This window comes from Erinaceus europaeus, chromosome 10 (assembly GCF_950295315.1).
Source record: "Erinaceus europaeus chromosome 10, mEriEur2.1, whole genome shotgun sequence".
In the NCBI taxonomy this organism is placed as follows: Eukaryota; Metazoa; Chordata; class Mammalia; order Eulipotyphla; family Erinaceidae; genus Erinaceus; species Erinaceus europaeus.
This window is the reverse complement of record NC_080171.1, coordinates 120,391,971-120,412,254: the sequence shown is the minus strand read 5'-3', so window position 1 is coordinate 120,412,254 and position 20,284 is coordinate 120,391,971. Positions and strand designations below refer to the sequence as shown.

Genomic DNA, 20,284 nt, shown 5'->3' with positions numbered 1-20,284 from the left:
CTTTTCATAGACTTGCTGTCAACAAAGATAATTTTCCTTTGGAGGTTGGAGATAGTGCATGTTACTGAAGGGAACTAGAACTGGAGGAGGGTGTGGATACTGGAGACATGAAAAAAAACCCAGGTGGCTTCTTACCACTGAGGTGACCTAATGTGAGCCTGTGGTTGGCCCTGGGAGAGAGAAGGTGCAAGGAAAGGAACAGAGGAGAAGGGGAAAATGACGCTTTCCCTGTCCCCGTATCGCCCAGCACCACTGCTTAATCATTTGCAAAAAGGGGACTAAAAGGTTCAAAAAAGTAGTTCTAACACTAGAGAAAAAACTGATTTCCTGCTAAGTGTGGACAAGAGGAGCCCATTGTTGATCTAAGGCAGAGAAGTCCACATGCTTTCCTGAGGCGGCTCACAGGAACAGAATGCCCACATTCGGTCCAGATGGCAGCAATGCAATGCAGAGGGTCCGTACACAGACACCGTCTGCGAGGAATGAGATCATTAAAAACACACAGCGCCACAGCAATGCCATCACCTTGATGATAACGTCGGCGTGAGACAGGAGGGCACTGTCCATCGTATCCACTGGAATATCATAAGACACCGTGTACTTCAGGAATCCACCAAAGGACGTCAGCTGGAAAACACGTACGTGGGAGTGAGCATCACAAGGAAAACAGAGAAACAATCCCTAGGATCCATCTGGAATCGCTAGGCTGTAGGCTGTCAGTGTGGCCACCATATGTAAGAGACTTTACAGCAAAGGCGGTAAAAAAGAAACCTGCTACATAGAATTTTTTGTTTGTTTGTTTAACTGATATTATTACAATGAAGCATATTAGTTAAACACACAGAGGGGAGAAAACAAAACAAAACAAACATAATCTTCTTAGAGCTCCCAAAGTCAATAACTATCCACTACTGGTCATCACCAAGGAGACGTTTCTTTCCCATAAAATATTTCAGGGTGTAGAGAGTTTGATTCATGACTAGAACCTCAAGGTGTGGATCTCACTGTCTTGCTCGTAGGAGAAGAATAAGGAACAGGAACCTGTTTGGTCAGTTAAAGGATGGACTGGAAGTTTTCCTTCCTTAGTGGATTTTGTTTAAAGTAACAAACGCTGGGGCCAGGCAGTGGTGCACCTGGTTAAGTGCTCACATTACAGTGCACAAGAACTCAGGTTCAAGCCCCTCGTCCCCACCTGCAGGGGGAAGCTTCACGAGTGGTGAAACAGGGCTGCAGGTGTCTTTCTGACTTTCTCCCTCTCTATCTCCCCCCTCCCCTCTCAATTTCTCTGTCTCTATCCAATAATAAATAACTAAATAAAAATATTTTTAAAATAAAGTAATAAACACTGGAGAGGTTATGGCGACAAAGAAACCCTCCTGCACTGCTGGTGGGAATATCAATTGGTCCAACCCCTGTGGAGAGCAGTGTGAAGAACTCTCAGAAGACTAGAAATGAACCTGCCCTGTGACCCTGGGGGATATATCCTAAGGAATCCAATACACCCATCCAAAAAGATTTGTGTACTGCTGTGTTCAGAGCAGCACAATTTGTAATAGCCAAAACCTAGAAGCAACCCAGGTGTCCAACAACAGATGAGTGGCTGAGCAAATTGTGGTCTAGATACACAATGGAATACTATTCAGCCATTAGAAATGGTGACTTCAGTCCATCTTGGATGGAGCTTGAAGAAATCATGTTAAGTGAAGTAAGTCAGAAAGAGAAGGATGAATATGGGATGATCTCACTCTCAGGCAGAAGCTGAAAAACAAGATCAGAAGAGAAAACACAAGTAGAACCTGAACTGGAGTTGGAGTATTGCAACAAAGTAAAAGACTCTGGGACGGGTCGGGGGGAGAGTTCGGGTCCTGGAAAAGGATGACAGAGGACCTAGTGGGGGCTTTATTGTTATGTGGAAAACTAGGAAATGTTATGCATGTGCAAACTATTGTATTTACTGTCTACTATAAAGCATTAATCCCCCAATAAAGGAAAAAAACATAGTCAAGATTGTCTTTCCTACAGATATGTTACAACAAGACAATCCAGTATTTGCACCATAAATTTGGAGAGAATGAAATCTCTTAAGGAAAAAAAAAAAATCACTAGCTTTTGGAAACAAGATCACATTATAAGTAGAAAGCATCTCTGGGATTCTGATATAATGTATATTTTCAAAATAAACACTATTTAAGCATACAGAGAACAAAGGTTAAATACAAATATAATTATTAACGGAACTACAAATTCACTAAGCTGCAAAACCTACTCTGCTAAGGAAACATATCATTATTTATAAACCAAGTATATGGTTAACATGAACAGAGAGTTGATGTTATTCAGACATTCCTATGAATATATTTGCAGATCACAGATAATCTGAATAAAATGGCATAATTGGTGAAGCAGGAAGGCTATGTCCCTGGAGGAAAATTTAACATTGTGTTATTCCACTTTCATTCTACAGAATGGTCTCTATGCATTTTCTGAAAATTCTGTTTCTAAATGTGAACTTTATGTGCATTCTATGTTCGCCTTATGTTTATGTGAAGAACAATTATTTTTTTTAATCAGAGCACCATTCAGCTCTGGTTTATGGTGGTGAGGGGGATTGAACCTGGGACTTTGGAGCCTCAGGCATGAGAGTCTGTTTGCATAACCATTATCATTATGCTATCTACCCCCGCCCTGTGAAGAACAATCTGTCCAAACATTGAACTAGGGAACACGGCAGCACCAACAAAATAATCTGTTTATGTTTCTAGGCCCTCTTAGCATATGGTCCGTCTTTGCTATAAGGGGCAAGGATAAGAGGAGGATTGTGACCAACTCTTAACCAGGAGCCCGGAGAAAAAGTAGTCTATTATGTGAAAAGGGGTCAATGTGAATAGCCAGACAAAAACAAAAGAGTTCCTGTTTGAATAATGTGATAACAAGCCAGACAAGGAGAGAAGGGAAGAGAAGGGGAGAGAAGGGGAGAGAAGGGGAGAGGCCCTGTGAGTCAGAGATCAGTAAATGCTGTCTTACTTTCTGTAAGCACGCAAGTGACTAATGGGACAATATACAATGTGATGAGTAGTTTTTTTTTTTTTTTAACAATTTAAATTTACTTTTTATGTTATTTTTAAATTTTATTTATTATTGGATAGGGACAGAGAGAAATTGAGAGGGGAGGAGGAGATAGAGAGGGAGAGAGAAACAGAGAGACACCTGCAGCCCTGCTTTACCACTTGTGAAACTTTCCCCCTGCAGGTGGGGACGGGGGGCTTGAACCTGGGTCCTTGTGCTCTGCAGTGTGTGTGCTTAGCCAGGTGCACCACCAAGAGTCGTTCTTTCTTAGTGAGCTCTGAGATCTCTGTCCAAGACTACTTCCAGTGATGCCCTTACCTTGTTTCCAAGGTAGGCCTCAGGGGCAGACCAGTAATACGTGAGTGGCAGTCTCTGCATGACCAACGTGTTGTTGATGGTGATCTGATGGCGGCCGCCCTGCTGACACGGGATCTTCTTTGGGCTGATCAAGTCAGAGACCAGCCACCCGGACATGTTCTTCACCTTACGAAACAAGAGGCAAGATTTCTTAGAAAATCAAGTAGAAGTGACCTTGAAGCTCATCCATTTAATACGCAATGATCCCACTGATGGACAGAAGTTGAGAAACAGAACAAGGAGGGAAAGCACGCAGCAGAACTCGGACTGGCTTTGGTGTAGTGACTGCACTAAAGTAAAGGCCTCTGGGTTGGGGGGAGGATACAGGTACTGAACATGATGGCGGATGAAGACCTGGGGCGGGGGGTAGAGTGTTACTTGGAAAACTGAGGAATGTCACACGTGTACCAGCTACTGTATTTTACTGTTTATTTTATTTTATTTAGCCAGAGCACTGCTCAACTCTGGCTTATGGTAGTGCAGGGGGACTGAACCTGGGACTTGGGAGCCTCAGGCATGAGAATCTCTTTGCATAACAATTATGCTATCTATCCTCCACCATGTGTGTATGTATTTATTTATTTATATTTTAGTGTTGACTGTAAACCATTACTCCCCTCAATAAGGAGAAAAAAAAAACTTGGGTGGGGGGAAAAAAAATCTTGTAAAGGACTAATGTCTTCACAACTGAGGAGAGAGTTTCACAAAGTTGAAAGAAAGATGGGAGATAGCAGATGCTGTCTGCAGAGCCACACCACCTAGGTTCCCGCCAGAGGACCAGGTGAATCTGTGAAGAGACACACAAATCCAGATAGGACAGTAAAACCACCAAGGCCGCAAACATAGCTTTTCAGATTTAAAATATGAAACAGCAAAAGAACATAAGAGTGCACTGAATAAAAATGTCACTAATTCTGGCGTCGGCTTCATGGCTACCATCTGCCTTTTAAACCAAATGCCCAAAAACAGTATCCAGATCCTCCCTTTCCAATTTGACACCCACATAGGGATGGCAAGTAGCCAGAGGAAATCAACCTTCATCTCAAGTATACCCCTGCCTCGCCCAGACCATGCCTACTCCTCAGCATCTCGATGGTGGGGAAAGGAGGGAGGGAGCAGAGAACTGGGGCCTGGCCCCCTTCACCCCCAGGGGTGAGTACAGGTCTCCTGAGACGGGGCAGTGCAAAACACAGGTGCACTGTAACTTCTATCTCACCTCCCCCGGTACCCTCTGAGAACTCATCCTCCTGCAATGATCCCTCAGGACTCCCTCTTCAAAACATGACTGGGGACATCCTGCCAGCCCTTGCAATCTCTAGGTCACCATCAGTTACTGCTCCCACTCATGTCAACTTCCCTGAGTCAGAACATTTTTCATGACTCTAGATCCTGCTGTGCTTTGAATTCTGAGTCCAGAGAGAGGTTGTGTGTGTGTGTGTGTGTGTGTGTGTAGGGCTGAAACAGTAACCTGCATATCCACCAGTTTCCCCACAGTGCGATCTACTTTTTATGTATTTGCTAAGATACAGACGGGGAGAGAGAGAGGAGGAGGAGAGAGAGGAGAGAGAGAGAAGGAGAGAAGGAGAGAGAGGAGAGAGAGAGAGAGAGAAGGAGAGAGAGAAAAAGAGAGAGAGAGAATCACAGCACGGAAGCTTTTTTTCAAAGTGGGGGCTGGCAATCAAACCTGGGTGGCTGGGTGGTGCCCATGGCAAAGCAGCACACTACCCAGATGAGCTGTTTCCTCAGCCCACGATGCCATCTCCTATGTCAGCTCATTGTCACTATTTCCATACGGAAATATCTGTGGGGTTAGACAGCTGATCCAAAAAGAAACTTAACTGGTGCCTCAGTAGAGAGCTACCTCTAGTCCCTGCCATTGTTATTCCAAATGAAGGAGAGAACATTATCACAGGGAAAGTCCCTTCTGCTATTTTACAGCACAACATCAAGTTAGCCCTCTGAGGTGGTGCACCTATTAAATCCTGGCTTGTGGAGAGAATGTCCCACCTGACCGATGGGCCAAGAAAGGCTGTCACAGACATCAGATACGCCAAAGCAGAAGCACTCCGAGCAGCCCTGGGGGTTCCTTTCCTCCAAATTGTAGAATCCTGGCTTGCAGCGGTCACACTTTTCTCCCTCCACGTTCTCCTGCAAGTCAGAGCAGACAGATGGTTTTGTTGAAACCGATGTGTTCAGACAGAACCAAAGGACGCTAGCACACAGACCAACAGGTGTTTGGCCAGCTAGAGCAGCTGATAAACCCACAGATGTCCAAAGCCAATATAAAGCCTTGTGGAGCTGATATTTCGGGAAAAAACATTTTAAAATATTCATCCCCAGAGCCCTGCCCCACTAGGGAAAGAGACGGAGGCAGGCTGGGAGTATGGATCGACCTGTCAATGCCCATGTTCAGCGGGGAAGCAATTACAGAATCCAGACCTTCCACCTTCTGCATCCCACAATGTCCCTGGGTCCATACAGAGGGATAAAGAATAGGGAAGCTTTCAAGGGAGGGGGTGAAATAGGGAGTTCTGGTGGTGGGAACTGTGTAGAATCGTACCCCTCTTATCCTATGGTCTTGTCAAAATTTCCATTTTATAAATAAAAATTTAAAAAAATAAAAAATATTCATTATTTTGTGGTATAGTCAAGAGGGAGGCTATGGATAATAGAATTTGGTCACTATAGTTAAATGAATATTTTGTATTTTTTTTTTGTTTTAAATTTTATGTGTTGGCTGATCTTTCAAACCAGTTAAAATCCAGTCTAGATTTTTTTTTTTTTTTGTCACTTATGCCATATACCTAAGGCTTCACGTGCTTGAGAGTGAGCATATAAAATAATGCAGAAAGTTCTATGAATTGAAGGAAATGGTTTTCAATGCCATACAGCTAAGGAGAAAACACTTCCCAGGTTCTAGATGATATTTATTTATTTATTGATTGATTTATTGATTGCCACCTGGATTATCTCCGGGGCTCAGTGTCAGCATCACTCCACTGCTTCTATCAGCTATCTTTTTTTCCCTTTCTTTCTTTTTGGTGGTGGTGGTGGGGTTTAGAGAGAAAGGGCAACAACACCTGGGGATCTCTCTCTCTCTCTCTCTTTTACAGAGCCCTGCTCAGCTCTGGCTCATGGTGGTGCAGGGGACTGAACCTGGGACTTTGGAGCCTCAGGCATGTGAATCTCTTTGTATCAGCATTATGCTGTCTACTCCCCCTGCCCTAGAAGGGGAAACACCTGCGTCACTGCTCCACTGCTTATGAAGCTTCCCTCCTGCAAGAGGGGAGCATGGGCTCCAAGCCGAGTCCTTGCAGAGGGTGAAGTGTACACACTACTGCTGAGTCACCACCTGTCCCCTAATTATCACTGTTCAATTCATCAAATGGAAAAATTCAAACTAACTTAGATGTCTGAAGATGGAAAGTGGAAATGAATGTCACAGGAGAAGCCAAGGCTTAAGAAATGCAGACCTGTGATCTCTGTAGAAAGTCATGGAGATACTTCTGCACTATACAACAAAGCCCAGAGGAATCCAAAAAGAAAGCCAGGTGCCTATCTAGGCTCAGCGACGCCTACCAAAACGTGTGATAACATTTGTCACGCTTCTCCAGCTGCTGCAGGGGAGGGGGCAGCTGTGCTTAAGACATGCTGTTCCGAAGATCAAAAATTTATCTAGGCCAGTGGAATCTGCTCCTTTCTCAGGAAACCCCAGAGAGAACTCACGGGTGTGTTTAGCCTACCTTGCAGACACAGGGTTCAGAGCACGGGTCCTCATTCACGCTGCCTGGCAGATTGCAGTTACAGGGAACACAGACCGGGAAACCTTTATAGCCAAACTGGCAACGATCACACTTCTCTCCTGCATAACCTTTCTTGCAAGGACACTGACCTGGCCACTTCCCTGGGGAAAAAAGAACAGTAATGACCCAACCAGAAAATGAAACAGATTTAAAACAGGATTGACACTTAAATATTTATTTACTATTGGGTAGAGACAGAGAAAATGAAAGGGAGGGGGAGATAGAGAGGGAAAGAGATCAGAGAGACACTTGCAGCCCTGCTTCACCATTTGTGAAGCTTTCCCCCTGCAGGTGGGGACCAGAGGTTTGAACCCAGGTCCTTGTGCACTGTTATGTGTGTGCTTAAGCGGGTGTGCCACCACTTGGCCCCTGACACTGTTTTTTTTCTGCAAAAGATCAGAGAATAAGTATTTTAGATCTTCTGGCAGTAGAGACACCGTTGTAATGTTTTAGCCTTGCAATGATTGTTTGAAAGCAGCCACAGTTAATATGTAAACAAATGAACATAGCTCTGTGCCAATAAAACTTTATTTATAAAAATGGGCAGTGTGATAGTTACAGCCCAGAGAATATAATTCGCCAATTACTGGTTAAAAAGGAAGAAAACAGATATGAAAGCACAAAGGTTAGAGGAAATGTAAATTGGCCATCATCTCGGGAAAATAATTTAGCAATTTTTCAAAACGTTAGACATAGATGATGCAGCAACTGGACTCAGAAGAGGAAGAAGAAGAGGAGGAAGAGGAAGGAGGAGAAGAAGAAGAAAGTAATGTCTAGAATAAGAAAACCTAAATAGAGAAAGTCAAGTAGAATAGAAGCTGCTTAAACTGGGAAAGGGAGGAAAAGTGGAATGGGGTGTAATGGGCAGGAACTTCCTTCTGGGGGTTTGAAAAGTGTGGTGAAGGCTACATGCAGGAATATACCAGAAACACTGACTTCCCCCCACATTAATTGGTAATTATACCCCACGGTAAATTTGCTGTATAAAATGTAGAAGCAAAAAGTGCTTTTAATGTTATACCTAATTGTATGATGTTGGCTATGTTTCTTAGTTGCTCTGAATTCATTTCTTTTTCTATTTCCATTTATTTGCTTATACTGTATTTTTGTCTTTCTTATAAGGACAGGGAGAAATTGAAGAGGGATAAGAAGATATAAAGGAACAGAGAAAGAGAGAGAGACACCTACAGCCCTGCTTCTTCAACACTTATGAATTTCACCCTCTACAGGTGGGGACCAGGGGATTGAACTTGGGTCCCTGTGCACTGTAATATGTGCGCTCAACCAAGTGCACCACCACCTGGCCCCCTGAATTAGTGTCTATGGCTGTAAAATGGGCTAAGTGGTTTCTGTGTGGTGTGGTTGATGGTTTAGATATTGTGAATTGTTAGTAAACCAAGGGTAACGGTCACTCTGTAATCCCAGCATCTGGCATTGCTTTTGGAACGTCAGCTCTTTGAAGAATCGACTCCCTTGTGTCATTTACCCGCCATATTGCTGGTGGTTTCCCATCAGTCTGCCTCCCCTCCAGATCAATACTCATTTTAATTGCTAGTGACTGAAGAATTTGGAGGGGTCACAGAAGTCTTTAAACAGCTGCAACCTAGTCAGCTATTTGCAAATACACGGATGGGTTTTCCAAAGGGAAAGAGCATGGTCGTCTACAAAGTTGGCTGGAGGCTTTGCTTGCTTTGTGCAATGATGTATACTCAAGCTGCCAACATGTCTTCTCAGAGCTGGAGTGAGCTGAAGCCACTGCTATTGACTGTGCTCCATGTATGGCTTCAAGCTAAACCTGATTTCTTCTCTCATCAAATTCCCTATTTACTCAGATGTCACTTTGGTAGCCCAGAACTCCATCTCCATGCCCTAGCTCCCTCCAATCACAAGCCCTAACTCTGGCTTATGTCCATGACACTGATCCTTATCTGCATCCGAGAAAGACCCCCAACACACAGTAGGTGCTTGATACACACATATTTTCTGAACCAAGAATCGGTAGTCATCTTCATCCATTGCAGCAGGTTCATCTGTTACAAATCTCCCTCCAAAGAAGAACAAATCGATTTGAAAGCACAAGAGTGAGACAAGTACTTACCTCTGTGTATGTCAGCATGGAGATCATCCTTAATGCAAACAGAACTGAGGGACCCCAAAGGGTTACAGTCACAGGGAAGGCAAGGGTTGTCCTCATAAGGAGACACCTGCAATCAGAGGATTTCTTAGATCACCTTACTCGAAATAATGGCCCTATTTGCAAGAATATCAACAACTATAACAATGACAAGTCATCCACTTTTATCTCCAAGATAATTTTGTGTAGCAGGGAACCTCTAGAGACAAACTAAAAACAGTGCAGGACACCTCAAAGTGAAGCAAATGCTGGTGTTCTTACTGCTGTGTCATCACCACTGCTCCCTGGACTCCCCTTTTACTCCACTATCTCCTGGATTTCTCTCAGAGACGTCGGCAACATCATCCATGAGCAGACCACAGTACAGAATCAGGTGGCAATTACCTTTCAAGTCAACCGAGGATTGACTCAGCTCTTTATATAGGCAAGACACAACTGCTTTAGTTACTGGCCACCTCTCCCTCTCTCTCTGTAATAGATATATATTTAATATAAATGATCATGGTTATAGACACATATGTGGAGCCTTGTCTACTAACAAGTCTGAGCAGTACAGTGTACAATATATTGGATACAAAGTCAGAAGATAAACACAAGGATTGCTACAAGGAAATCTTACAGGTGACATGTTGACCAAGGCTTTCCAGACATTTCCTTTCTATTCCCTCCTTGGGCTTTTGTCTCCTGAAGATGGGGTGAAAGCTGAAGTTGTGACACATTTACACAGTATTTTAGATTCTGTTACTGTATGGCATAAAAGGAGCACCAGGCAGAAGTGAGTCACATGCCTTGTTCCCATTAGAAAATGGATCAGTACTTCCTGTTTTCTCACCTGGACCTTAGTTCCTGAACCTTCCTAGCTAGGAAGGTAGATGCTTTGAGGGTACTTACTATTTCTTACCTAACTGTGGTTAGACCCAAATGTTTTTTTTTTTTAACTTGTTTTAAAAAAATATTTTATTTATTTATTCCCTTTTGTTGCCCTTGTTGTTTTATTGTTGTAGTTATTATTATTGTTGGATAGGACAGAGCGACTCCCCTGCAGGTGGGGAGCCAGGGTTCGAACCGGGATCCTTATGCCGGTCCTTGTGCTTTGCGCCACCTGCGCTTAACCCGCTGTGCTACAGCCTGACTCCCGACCCAAATGTTTTAAAAGCTTTCTCCGCCACAGGGAGAAGAGGCAGAGGTAGGAGACTGTGTGGAGTAAAATATCTCTGGCAACAGACTCATACAACAGGATACGAGTATTAACAGTCTGATTGGTGGCTCTTCTACTAGAAAAATAAGTCAAGAAGCTTTTTTTTAATATTTATTTCCTTTTATTGCCCTTGTTTTGTTGTTGTAGTTATTATTATTGTTGTTGATGTCGCTGTTGTTGGATAGGACAGAGAGAAATGGAGAGAGGAGGGGAAGACAGAGAGGGGAGAGAAAGACAGACACCTGCAGACCTGCTTCACCACTTGTGAAGCGACTCCCCTGCAGGTGGGCAGCCGGGGGCTCGAACCGGGATCCTTATGCCAGTTCTTGCACTTTGTGCCACGTGTGCTTAACCCACTGCGCTACCGCCTGACTCCGAAACTTTTAGTAAACAGTAAGAGCCAACTCTCTGCTTCAGCTAGTAACATTACAAAGCCCTGGAACTACACAATTAATCAGTCCTAGATTTCAAGTTAAATAACTATGAACACAGTCCCAGCATGGCTCAGCAGTACAGTGCACATCTCTCTTTGTAAAGGCCTCAGTTCAATCCCCAGCATGGCATGGGAGCACTGAGCAGAACTCCATGGGTGGTGAAGCAGTGCTCTTTTTTTTTTTTAATCCCTTCCCCCCCCCCCCCACACACAGTCTTCTGTTGTGGGACTATGTGAAAGATTGGCAGAGCTTAGGGGAGCTCTCCCATCCTTGGATGGAGGTCTGGAATGACACCCCATTTGTTAGCCTCTCTCCTTATAGAGATGAGCCAAGAGGGAAAAGTCTCCCAGACTCAGTTTCTCCTTGTTAGTCTCTCAAGCTCACAGAAATCCTACAAGTCTCTCACACTTAGTTCCCCTTGCCAGCAGGCCAAATGGCTGCCTGCTTCAGGGTTCACTCAAAGTTCACACGTCCACTTCACCTTTTGATCACAAAGGAGAACACACTCTCTCATACACCCCTAACACCAGACAGTGAAAAGCCCCCAAAATCTTATTTCCTTGTGTCCTTTGCTATCTATGGTTTACATCACGCCTTGTTTTTTCTTTTCTCTACCTCACCTTACTGGTTTAACCCTTATGCTTCTCTCAAATGCCTTTGGATAATTAGCCTGCCTGCATCATGGAGACTAATCGTTTTGACCTTTATGTATCTCGTCAATTCTCGTCATACCAGCCCCCCACCATAGGGGCAAGCTGACCTTTAAGAAACCCGTAATTTCTGACATATGTGAAAAATGTTCTTTGTTTAACTCTCTATATAAACCTGTACCCATCTCCAAATAAATGAGTGTTTGTACCAGAGTATTCCCCGATGTCTCCTTTATGGATCACACAGTCACTAGAGCTGGTGAGGGAGGGTCGGTGGCTTACCCCCTGGCTGGAGCCACTCCACGTGAGTGCCAGCATTCTGTCATTTTTAAAATAGAAAAGAAATTGGACTAGGGAGGTAATTCAATGATAGTGAGTCCTCCACATTTTAAGAAGCCAACTATGTGAACATCCTATGCAGAGCAAGAAAACAAGAGGATGAGGTCTGGGCAGTAGCACATCTGGTTAAGTTTACATAGTACTAAGCTCAAGGACCCACACAAGGATCTGGGTTCTAGACCCAGCTCCCCAACTGTAGGGGAGAAGCTTCACAAGTGGTGAAGCAGGTCTGCAAGTGTCTTGTCTATTTCTCTTTACCTCTGTGCTCCCCTCCCCTCTCAATTTCTCTCTGTCCTTTTCAGTAAAATGAAAGAAATGGCTACCAGAAGCAGTGGATTCATAGTGCTGGCACCAAGACCCAGTGATAACCTTGGAGGCGAAAAAGAAAAAAGAAAATGAAATACAGTGAGTAGGAAATCAGTATATGAAGAGCACTACCAGTGTGATAAGAATGGGGATGCAATGTTACAAAAGGAAAGAAAACAAAAAACCCGCCAGCAGTGAGTTATGAAGAAGCTGCTCCCCAACCTGGGAGGACAGTTTGGGTGAGCTGTGGGGACACTTACTCCGTGAGACCTGAAATAGCCGTCAATGCACGTCTGGCAGTTGACCCCCATGGTGTGCTGCCCGCAGTGGATGCAAACCCCTCCTCCACTTAACTGCCCAGCAGTGTTCAGACTCTTCTTCTCATTTGCAACATTTTCATCATAGTAGCAGTCCTTGGTTTTATTGTGACAGTTACATTCTAGGAACATATTTTCACATTTCAATTTACATATCTGCAGACATCAACATACGTATGCCATAATGTACATAATACCCCATATATGTAAAAATAAAAAACAAACAAAAAACAACAACTTCTCCCTCCCTAAGTTTCTATGACTGCCAATAAAATTAAAGTTTCTAGAATAAGTAATTTTAGCAGAATATGGCAAATTATACAGAGGTATAACTGTATATACTATTGGGAACTGTTAGCAGATTTATAAATGTGTTGCCTCGTTTGATCCATCGATCCACCTTCTAGTCTTGTATCTTAGAGAAATACTTGTACACTTGTTAACCTCTATATCACTGCTTGGGCCAGCAAAAGACTGGTAATGCCCCAAATATCCTGGATAAGTTACTATTTATATTCCCCCCACTCCCTCTCCCCCACAGTTACACTGACATCCTGTACTACCATTTTCAAAAACAGTATTTCACACTGTTAATATGAAAATATTTTCTTTTAAGACATTTTGTTAGTATAAAAGGACTGGGAAGAATAGAATGCACACAGTATGCTAGGTTCTGTGTAAGGTGTTAGAGATAGGCATATGTTAATATATGTTTTATCTACATGTAAATTTCAGAAGAACAGAGTAGGAAATAGTAAAAAAGTGAAGGACAGAAATAAGAGTGGGATGTTCAACAATTTGTTTGGCTTCGTATGTTAACTCTCTTTTCAGCCACCAGGTTCCACATGCCATCAGGATGCCGGCCAGGCTTCCCTGGACTGAAGACCCCACCAATGTGTCCTGGAGCTCCACTTCCCCAGAGACCCATCCTACTAGGGAAAGAGAGAGGCAGACTGGGAGTATGGACCGACCAGTCAACGCCCATGTTCAGCGGGGAAGCAATTACAGAAGCCAGACCTTCTACCTTCTGCAACCCTCAATGACCCTGGGTCCATGCTCCCAGAGGGATAGAGAATGGGAAAGCTATCAGGGGAGGGGATGGGATATGGAGACTGGGTGGTGGGAATCGTGTGGAGTTGTACCCCTCCTGCCCCATGGTTTTGTTAATTTATCCTTTCTTAAATAAAAAAATAAATTTAAAAAAAAAAAGAAAAAAGAAATAAGAGTGGGAGAAATGTTTTTTCCTATACTCTTTTCTACACTGACAGACGTTGGAATCTTGTGTGTATGTTGTCTACTTAAAAGCAGAACCCAAATTAATAAAGAATAAATAAATATTCAAAAAGAAAAATTTTAAAAATAGCAAATCCATAAAGATATATGTCTCAATAATTTAAATTACATGGTTGTCAACTTTGTTACTGATAACTAATGTTGTATCTAAGAAAAAAAATTTTGTAGCAAATTTCAAAAATTCTTCAGTTGCTATAAATTTAAGCATATTAAGAAGGACAAAACAGCTCTACCATCTTCCGGTTGTCAGTGGTGTTACCTTCACACATGTTCCCAGAAGAAAGGGTCCCTGGTCTCCAGGGCTGCTGATGGAACCCAGGACAACACTTGTTGCAGTTCTCACCACATGTGTTGTGTTCACACTGACACTGGAGTTTCTAGGCGATGAGAAATACAAAAGTCACAACCCAGGACATACCCGTGTATTTTTCTTGATTTTATTCAGTCAAGAACAATTGTTCTCAAATGTATAACTAGCCTTTGCAATGGAGTACAATGTTTTATATGACCTGGTCACAAAAACAAATGAGGAAGAATAAAGCAAAATTAAAGTGTGAACTAGTAGAAGCTTTTCAGAAAAGATACAAAGACTTGAAGGATCTGGAAGTGCATATTAATAACATTCTTGATATTCATCTGTATGCTTGTTTCCCAGCATCTATAAGAGAATCATCCTCAAGAGTTAAAGAATTACAACAACTAGGGAAAATATAAGAAGTAACTTCATGTAAGTTATTTAAAAGATGAAGAGAAGGTATATTGTGCTAAACTTGATAGACTTTATTTTACCTTGACTTGATAGTGTGGGAAAGGAAGAAAGATAAAAACCAGAAAAGATAAATTATTCTTTTGAAAAATATAAACATAATTTATAATTAGTTTTTTTCTTTACTACCTTATAGAAATTCATAGTACCACTGAATTATATACTTTCAAATGGTTAAAATGATAAATTTTATTCTCTCTCTCTCTCTCTATATATATATATATAGTAAAAAGGTGAAGGACAGAAATAGAGTGGAAGTAACATTTTTTTCTATATTCTTTTCTACACTGAAACACTTACAGATGTTGGAATCTTGTGTGTATGTTATATGTGTGTATATATATATATATATATATATATATATAGAGAGAGAGAGAGAGAGAGAGAGAGACCCCACAAAACTTTATAGTAAGGAGTCAGTAAGAAAATACTGTTCTTCCTAGTGGGGGTTGAATTGTTATGTGGAAAACTGGGAAGTATTATGCATGTATAAACTGTTATATTTTACTGTCAACTATAAACCAATAATCCTCCAATAAAGAAATTTTTAAAAAGAAAAGAAAGTATTGTTCTTTGCATGATGATGGAAGGATCTAAGCTGGGGGTGAGAATATTCCGTAGACGCCACAGAAAAGCAGAAATGTGCCTGTGTCGGCAACTGTACTGTAGGCCATTAGCCCCCAAATAAAGTGATAAAAGGTTAGTCAAACAAAGCAAAATAACTTTAAAAAAACAACTGAAGTCAGTTAAACTATCTGGACATCTTTTTTTTTTTTGGTGACATAATTTTATGCCATTCAATATCTGCCTTGAATAAAAATAGCTTAGTTGGGGTAGTGCAGCCATAAATTCTATTTTGAAGTCTTAGTAAGATAGGAAATATTTCAACTCACCTTTGTAGTTTCATCCCATGGGCAGCTACTAGCATGACCATAGCAAATGCACATTCCTCCAATAGAAATATCTTTGATTGAATAGTAATACTAAAGAAAAAGAAAGTCATGCATACACATTAAAATCTTTTATTTAGTGAACAGAAAATGTTGGCACACAAAGAAATATCTCTCTTATTGGCAATCCAAAAAATAGATAAAATTATATTTTGGGAGTCGGGTGGTAGCGCAGTGGGTTAAGCGCATGTAGTGGAAAGCTCAAGCACCAGCGTAAGGACCCCGGTTCAAGGCTCCACCCCAGCTCCCCACCTGCAGTAGAGTCGCTTCCCAGGTGGTGAAGCAGGTCTGCAGGTGTCTGTCTGTCTCTCCCCCTCTCTGTCTTCCCCTCCTCTCTCCATTTCTCTCTGTCCTATCCAACAATGACGACATCAGCAATAATAACTACAACAATAAAAACAAGGGAAACAAAAAAGGAATTAAATATTAAAAAAATTAAAATGCCCAAAACAAAAATTATATTTCATGCCAAAAGAATCTTTGTGCTTTATTACAATAAATTACGCTCAAAGTAACTCATCAATAGAAACCAAAGGAGTCTAAAATAATCTCTCAACTTGGCTGCATTTTAAATGAAGGGAATCGAATTTAAATTCCAACTTACTGAAATCTCTAAGATACAATGCTACATTGAACAAAACAATTTTCTCAACACCATTTATCAAAGAAACAAATAAAGACAACAATGAGAGAACCCTTTACAGCGGTGAGAATGTCATCCATCAGAAAGGATAAGACGAGGGCCTGGTGGCGGCAAACCAGGGGCAGCATAACAAGTACAAGCCCCCCCACTTTAAGCCCCTCCCATGTCTCCCAAATGCGGGTGTCTCTCTCTCTCTTTCCCCTCTTTCTGCTACTCTTTCTCCTACTCTGTTTCTCTCTGTTTCTATCGAGAGAGAGAGAGAGAGCAAGAGAGAGGGGAGGAGAGAGAGAGAGAGCAAATGAGAGGAAGAGAGAGAGAGAGCAAGTGGGAGGAAGAGGGGGGAGAGAGTGAGAGAGGGAGGGAGAGGGAGAGGATGAATGAGAATGTCCTCTGGCAGTAGCTGGGAGTAGTGGAGTCAAAGTGCAGGTACCTAGCCTCAGGGATCTTTCTGGTGGGAAAAAGAAACAAGTGTTGGTGAGAATGTGGGAGAAAAGCCACCCGCCTACACGGCACCACAGAAGGGAATGTAAATCGCTCCAGCTCCTGTGGAAAAGTCTGGCGATTTCTCAGAACACTAGATATTGGCCAACCCTACAACCAGACAATCCATCTCCTGGCTATTTACCCCAAGAAGGCAAAAACCACTTCTCAGAAGAGGATCTCCATTCACCGATGTTCACAGCAGCATGGTTTGTAAAAGCTCAAACTTGGAAGCAACCCCGAGAGATGGCCATCGATGGATGAGTGGCTAAGAAAACGTGTACGCTATTCAGAAGTACCGCCACGCTCTTACCCGTCTGGTGACAATAGGATCGAGGTCTTTGGGGTCACGGTGGCTGAGGGTCATAAGATCTGCATTGAGGGTCCGTATACGCTGCAGGCGAAGTCGGATGTATCGCGCCGAAGTGAATTCCAGCAGCTTGGGTGAGAGGTCATCAGCGCTGGGCCTGCCGTTGATGATTGACGTGTGAATCTAAGGATGGAAGCATCAAAGTAAATAAATGTCCCTTGTAAGCACGCAAAAATACAACTGTCATTTCTTCAGGACATAGATACTTTTTAAGGATTTTATTTGTTTATTCATGAGAAAGATAGGAGGAGAAAGATGAAGAACCAGACATGTGTCGCTGGGGGATTGAACTCAGGACCTCATGCTTGACTGTCCAGTGATTGGGGCCAGGTGCTGATGCACTTGGTTGAACGCATGTGTTACAATGGGCAAAAGGCCCAGGTTCTAGCCCTCAGTCCCCACCTCCAGGGGAGAAAGCAGGGGGGGAAGCACTGCTGCAGGTGTCTCTCTTTCTTTCTCTCTCTCTCTCTCTCTCCTCTCTCTCCCTTTCCTCTTCATTTCTGGCTGTCTTTATCAAATAAAGATGAAAAATTAATGAATAAATAAAAATAGAACCCAATACTTTATCCACTGCACCACCTCCCTGACCACTCAGGACATAATCTGTACACACACTAAAATTCAAACCAAGTAGGGAGCCGGGCGGTAGCGCAGCGGGTTAAGCGCACGTGGCGCAAAGTGCAAGGACCAGTGTAAGGATCCCGGTTCAAGCCCCCGGCTCCCCAGCTGCAGGGGAGTCGCTTCACAGGTGCTGAAGCAAGTCTGCAGGTGTCTATCTTTCTCTCCCCCTGTCTTCCCCTCCTCTCCATTTCTCTCTGTCCTATCCAACAAGGACATCAATAACAACAGCAATAAAACAACAAGGGCAACAAAAGGGAATAAATAAATAAATTTTTAAAACTTTATAAAAAATTTCAAAACAAGTAAATAGATTCTTGAAGAATTTCGACTAATGCTTGTTAACAGTAGGAAACATCATAATCATTATACATCTTTAATTGATTGAAGTAATCAATTCCAGACTCTCAGATATTACTAAAAACTTTTTTTGGAGGATCACTTCTCTCAGCGTGGGCAAGCTACTTTAATATGTATCCTTAAGCTATGAATTCTCTGAAATAAATTCCAAATGTGATGAATAGACTGACTGGAAAGAGTGAGAAAAAAAAAATCCAGAGAGCCTTGTAATGCCCACTTACTTAATCATCTCTGCTTTTGGAACAATGCAGGCTTTGCAGCCGAGTCCCTGCTGGGAAGGGCACTCTGGAGTTCTTGGAGCTTTATCTCCTCAAGCCAGGTGCTTCTAAAGAATAAGCTGTTTTCATTTCTGCTCTAACTATAATGAAGTCTGTACGGCTGAGGTGTGTGAGCTTTCCCAGCCTTCTGGCAAGTCCTCTACAGAACCACAGGAAACAGGAGCCTCACAGAGAAAATGAGAAGCGAGACTCCTCAAGGCATCTTTCTCTCTGTGTATGTCAGCAATTATTCTTGCCTTGCTATGAAGGGAAAGATGCTCTGTGGAAGATCTGAAGAGGCTACTTTGTTATGCCCAGAAGTTCGAGTCCCGATCTCACACAAAGACCAGAATCACATGCAATAACAAGAGCCTTATTAGCAAACTTAAGCTTGGGCTGCTGACACCCTTCCAAGCAAGGGGAAAGTCTGCGACCCTGATCATTTCTCATCCCACCTTTTTATAGTTATCACAGGGTGGGTTCAGGTGGAAATATTTATGCAGAACAAGAAACAGTTGGTTTCGGGTTAACAACTGTTCTCAATATTCGGGGCTTTTCTCTGACCTCACATCTTAATCACAGCAGAGTAAAAATTACGAGATCTTCTGGAAAGAAATGTATCAGCAAGATGCAATGTATGAGTTATGACACTGATCATCAGTTTAGATAGCAGTCAGGTCAGGGATCCCTTCAGCCTGCCTGGGGGTCTATATTGATGCCTGAGAGGCTGCGGCAGTGCAGAGATGTTGGAATCAAGCACAAGGCACAGTGTTAGATTCCCCAGCACCCCCTGTGTCCCAGGGATGCCTTAGATCTCTCTCCTCCTCCTCCTCTCTTTCATAAATAACATTCCAAGGGTATAAAGCCAGGTATCTAGCTGTGTTAAAGGTCTCTGCAATTGGTGTATTGCACCAAAGTAAAGGACTCTGGGGTGGGTGGCAGGGAGGGTTCAGGTCCTGGAACAGGATGGCAGAGGAGGACCTAGTGGGGGTTGAATTGTTATATGGAAAATTGGGAAATATTACACATGTACAAACTATTGTATTTTACTTTGACTGTAAAACATTAATCCCCCCAATTAAAAAAAACCTTTTTTTTTTTTTAAAAAAAAGGTCTCTGCAATCTGTACCAAGAGGAATGATTTTGAGTGTTTCATTAAGCTTCTCACAATGGTTCTTTAAACATCAAGGTGGAGTTCCCATGGAAACAAACAAAAGCCAGACATCACTCTGGGGGTGGCGGCTGGGGGGGCAGTACCTCTCCATGCTCCAGCGGGACCAGTCTGGAGTAATAGGAGGTGCAGATGACTTCATCATCAGACCTGTACGTAGGCGGGCCCCGTCTTGGAGTTATATTGTAGCGGGTCAAACACTCGGAGTCACTAACTGCATAATACTGCCAGGGGCTGAACATTTCGCCATCCAGAGAACGCTCCAAAATCCAGTTTCCAGGTCTCGGAGAATTAGCAGCTTTGATGATGATGTAGGCGACTCGGAAGACCTGGAACAAAGACCCCAGAGAGAATAAAACATCTCAAAACTCAACCAAGAGCGCATGCTTGAAGACCAAAGTGCCTCCCCTCAAGAGAATGGCTGTCTGTGCTGTGACACCACCAGTGTCTTGATACTCCGGACGGAACTACTGATTGTGTCAGCCAGAGAGACATAATCTACAAATGCATCCTTCTATTTTGCTCTCAGAATAAAATCAGGAAGCACTAGTAAAGAAAATCACATTCCTATTAGAAATAACGTAAATAAATAATAATAATATACTAGATCTTCTTGTTCCTAATATCTTTCTTCTACTGAATTTTGAACTCTGAATGATACCTGCCACACCGCGCGAATTACAGTACTAAATGAACAGTAGGGAATGCCTTGGAGATAACACATTGGAATGAGAAAAAAAAGTAACCCATTATACACCCGTTAAAGTGGATA

At 42.6% G+C, this 20,284-nt stretch overlaps 1 protein-coding gene across 1 annotated transcript in view; it reads right to left on the bottom strand.

Annotated features, from left to right (window-relative positions):
- Positions 1-20,284, bottom strand: part of LAMA1 (laminin subunit alpha 1) — a 189,988-nt gene that overhangs the window by 119,557 nt on the left and 50,147 nt on the right. Inside the window, exons 4-13 of the mRNA XM_060200707.1 lie at positions 19,599-19,841; positions 17,050-17,229; positions 15,557-15,646; positions 14,157-14,274; positions 12,548-12,726; positions 9,325-9,430; positions 7,167-7,327; positions 5,431-5,571; positions 3,385-3,549; positions 526-627 (exon numbers count right to left, since the gene is read on the bottom strand). Of these exons, the coding sequence (XP_060056690.1) occupies positions 526-627; positions 3,385-3,549; positions 5,431-5,571; positions 7,167-7,327; positions 9,325-9,430; positions 12,548-12,726; positions 14,157-14,274; positions 15,557-15,646; positions 17,050-17,229; positions 19,599-19,841 (1,485 nt within the window). The remainder of the gene's footprint in view (positions 1-525; positions 628-3,384; positions 3,550-5,430; positions 5,572-7,166; positions 7,328-9,324; positions 9,431-12,547; positions 12,727-14,156; positions 14,275-15,556; positions 15,647-17,049; positions 17,230-19,598; positions 19,842-20,284) is intronic.